Source organism: Saccoglossus kowalevskii, chromosome 10, assembly GCF_978046115.1.
Source record: "Saccoglossus kowalevskii chromosome 10, keSacKowa6.1, whole genome shotgun sequence".
Classification (NCBI taxonomy): Eukaryota; Metazoa; Hemichordata; class Enteropneusta; family Harrimaniidae; genus Saccoglossus; species Saccoglossus kowalevskii.
Window position 1 is genome coordinate 21,646,842 of NC_140650.1, and position 2,941 is coordinate 21,649,782.

General features: G+C 40.6%; 1 protein-coding gene across 1 annotated transcript; it reads right to left on the reverse strand.

Annotated features, from left to right (window-relative positions):
• Window positions 1–295: 295 nt before the first annotated feature.
• On the reverse strand, window positions 296–730 carry LOC102804518 (52 kDa repressor of the inhibitor of the protein kinase-like). Its single transcript, XM_006817447.1, has one exon. The coding sequence runs from the start codon at window positions 728–730 to the stop codon at window positions 296–298; it is 435 nt and encodes a 144-aa protein (XP_006817510.1).
• Between the last annotated feature and the right edge of the window lie 2,211 nt (window positions 731–2,941).

Sequence of the window (2,941 nt, forward strand, 5' to 3'; positions counted from 1 at the left end):
GGATTCTGGAATAGGGGGCCCGATAAGTTGGCCTAATGTTTTCTGTCATCTCTCATTATGACTCCATACCGTACATAATATTCCAATAAAATAATCTATGATAGGTGCAATGCAGGGTATTATTGAATAATTCCGAAAATAATCAGAAATTAATAATCATTCGTTTTATAATCCCAGTTACATACCACATTATTTTTAACATTCGAAATACCGGTATTTACATTACCACTCATTCTGAAATAGTTCATGAAACACTGAAAAACACCTGTCACCATTGTCCAATGGCAATTATCTGTCAATTTGATAATGGATTAGCAATGAGCACCCGTCTTGGATGTTTTCGAGCATACATATCAATGACTATTCCGTAATCAAGTGGAATGTCCTTATGCACGAAGAGAAGAACCAGAGCATTGAACCTGTCTTCACCCATGGTTGACCTATAGACATTCTTCACGTATCTCAGCGCTGAATTGGTTCGCTCAACAGTGGCACTGGTTGCAGAGAAGGTAAGAACCATACGAAAAATGGTGATTATATTAGGATAGAGTTTCTCGACGCCGTCCACTTTCAACTTTTTCAGAGTGCCCGAGAGAGTGGTTGGAAGCTCGTCTGCATCTTTTTCTGGAGTCCAATATCGCCTCCACAGCCGAAGTTCTTGCTTGAATTCATCAGGGCTGGGTAAATCCTCCCAAAAGAAAGAGGCTATCGTATCTTCGGTGTCGGCCATCAGCTTCTGAAGATTCTTTGGTATAAGAAAGAGGGCCTGAATAGCGAAACCTGTCCTTGAGTTGTTCGATCAGGTTGTTAATAAAGGAAAATGGCACGGCACGGCTCGGCTCGAAGGGTTTGGCGTCCTACAACTCGTGGTTTGGAAATTGGTTCGACGGCAACTGCAGACATATTTTGACATGTGGCAAAAAGTTGTGAAAATTCTGCGTCACCTTTTTGTTATGGTCTGTAACTCGTCAGTGACAAGCTCCACCTTGTCAATGGCTGAGAGGATATCCATTGTTGATCCCTGAAGTTCTCTTGAAAGCCCTTTCGTGAATCCAACTATGTAGCGAGCTGCTACAAATGACACAATGAATTTGGAATTTTGCAATTGCACATTGAGGCCACTGGCTTCTGTCTCGATTTTGGGTCCCATTTGCTGTTCTCGTTTAAGGCTATGCCTTGCAAGCAATTCAGCAATGGTTCATAGAGGGTAGCTAAGTCTTCAAATGCTGTGTGGCGCTCCGCCAAAAGCGGTTTTAATTTATTTTTTCATTTGGCTGGTATCAAAATTGCTGAATTTTTTTCTCTTGCTTTCGTTGTCTCTTAGGAGAAAATTTAAAGAAAAGTCCCAATGATTTCATGAGACAAACCATATTGTAAATCTCAGGCACTCGAGATGCTTTGGACAAGGCAACTAATATTTAGTTGATGTGATGCGCAGTGAACGTATATAGCCTTCGTATTACCCGTTTTAACACGATACTGATTTTGCGCTCCTTTATCTTTCCCAGCCATATTCCCAGCGCCATCAGAAGTTTGTGACCGACATTGCATGGGAGCAAGGCCTACTTTTGATATACATTGTATTATCAGATCAGCTATGGTTGCGCCAGTAGTACTATCGCATTTGAGATACTGAAGAAGTCGCTCATTGGGCTTGTTGTCCTTCACGTAGCGCACAATCACTCCAAGTTGTTCACAGTTGTTAACATCGATGACTTCATCAGCAAAAAAAGGGTCCAGAGTCTTGGGCCTTGACCTCATCTACAATGTGACCTTGGATATAGTCCATGATACATTGTAGGATGTCATTTTGAGAGGTTTTCGAAATATATGATGCATTCTTTTTGCATACTTCCAAATGGTGCTGAAGGTCATGGTCAGTGCGACTTACCAGTTTAATAAGACTCTTGAAATTGCCCATGTTTTGGTCTTCATCCATTTCAATGGGATTCCCATCATCATCACAATACTTAAGACAACGTATGATCGATTCAAGGACACGCCTATTTTGCTCAATTTGTTCTGCGGCGCCAGCCCGAAGGATCTGATCAATGCGTGAATGTTGATTTTGCATTAAACCCCAACATGCATGCATTCGTGCATTTGAATCTTTGTGATATTCCAACTCAATAGAATGACGACCAAGGTCTGCTGACGCATCCTTCCAGTTGCGATAAGGAGCGCTGATTAGAAGACTTGCACGACTCCCTTGTTTAAACTTTACAGGAAAAAGAACACATGACAAACAAAATAAGCCGTCTGTGTCTTTTAAATATGCAAGAAAGTCATGTTTTTTTTTAACCAGTCAAGACAGCAATAGCGGTTCCTTTTCCCCGATTTTTCATTTTTGTCTTTGTATTCCTTTGCTGGAAATGAATATGCTTCACCAGGTGATCGGTTCTTAATCAAGTATTTCCATTGTTCATCGTCAATGGTCTTGCCATGTTTGATGGCATTGACACCTTCATTTATGTCGTGAAACAATAAGTTTTGATTTCAGTTTGATCCTGTCTGAAAAAAAGACGTCTTAGTGCATTTGTATCATGGCTTTCATTTTTTGAGCATTTCACAGAAAACTTTATTAAAATAAAAAGATAAGCATAAATACCTGTTGTGGAACCTACCATTTCGGGATCATTCCGAAGAAGGATTGCTGCAGTACTCGATGAGGAAAGAACAGCATCTTCATTTTGGTCAAATTCTGATTCTCTGTCAGAAAGGTCTGACGAAGAGGGTTGGTCGTTAGCTTCATCAGGGGGGTTGACTTCGTTATCTTCATCAAGGGGGTTATCTTTGGGTGAAGTGAAAATACTATTGTTTGAAAAGAGTGGGTCTGTGAAATCACACCTTTTATTCGGATCGTTTGGTAAACTTTTTCCACATAGTGATGTATGTATGGGGGTCTAAAAACTAACTCTGCGACACGATTGTGCAACTCGTC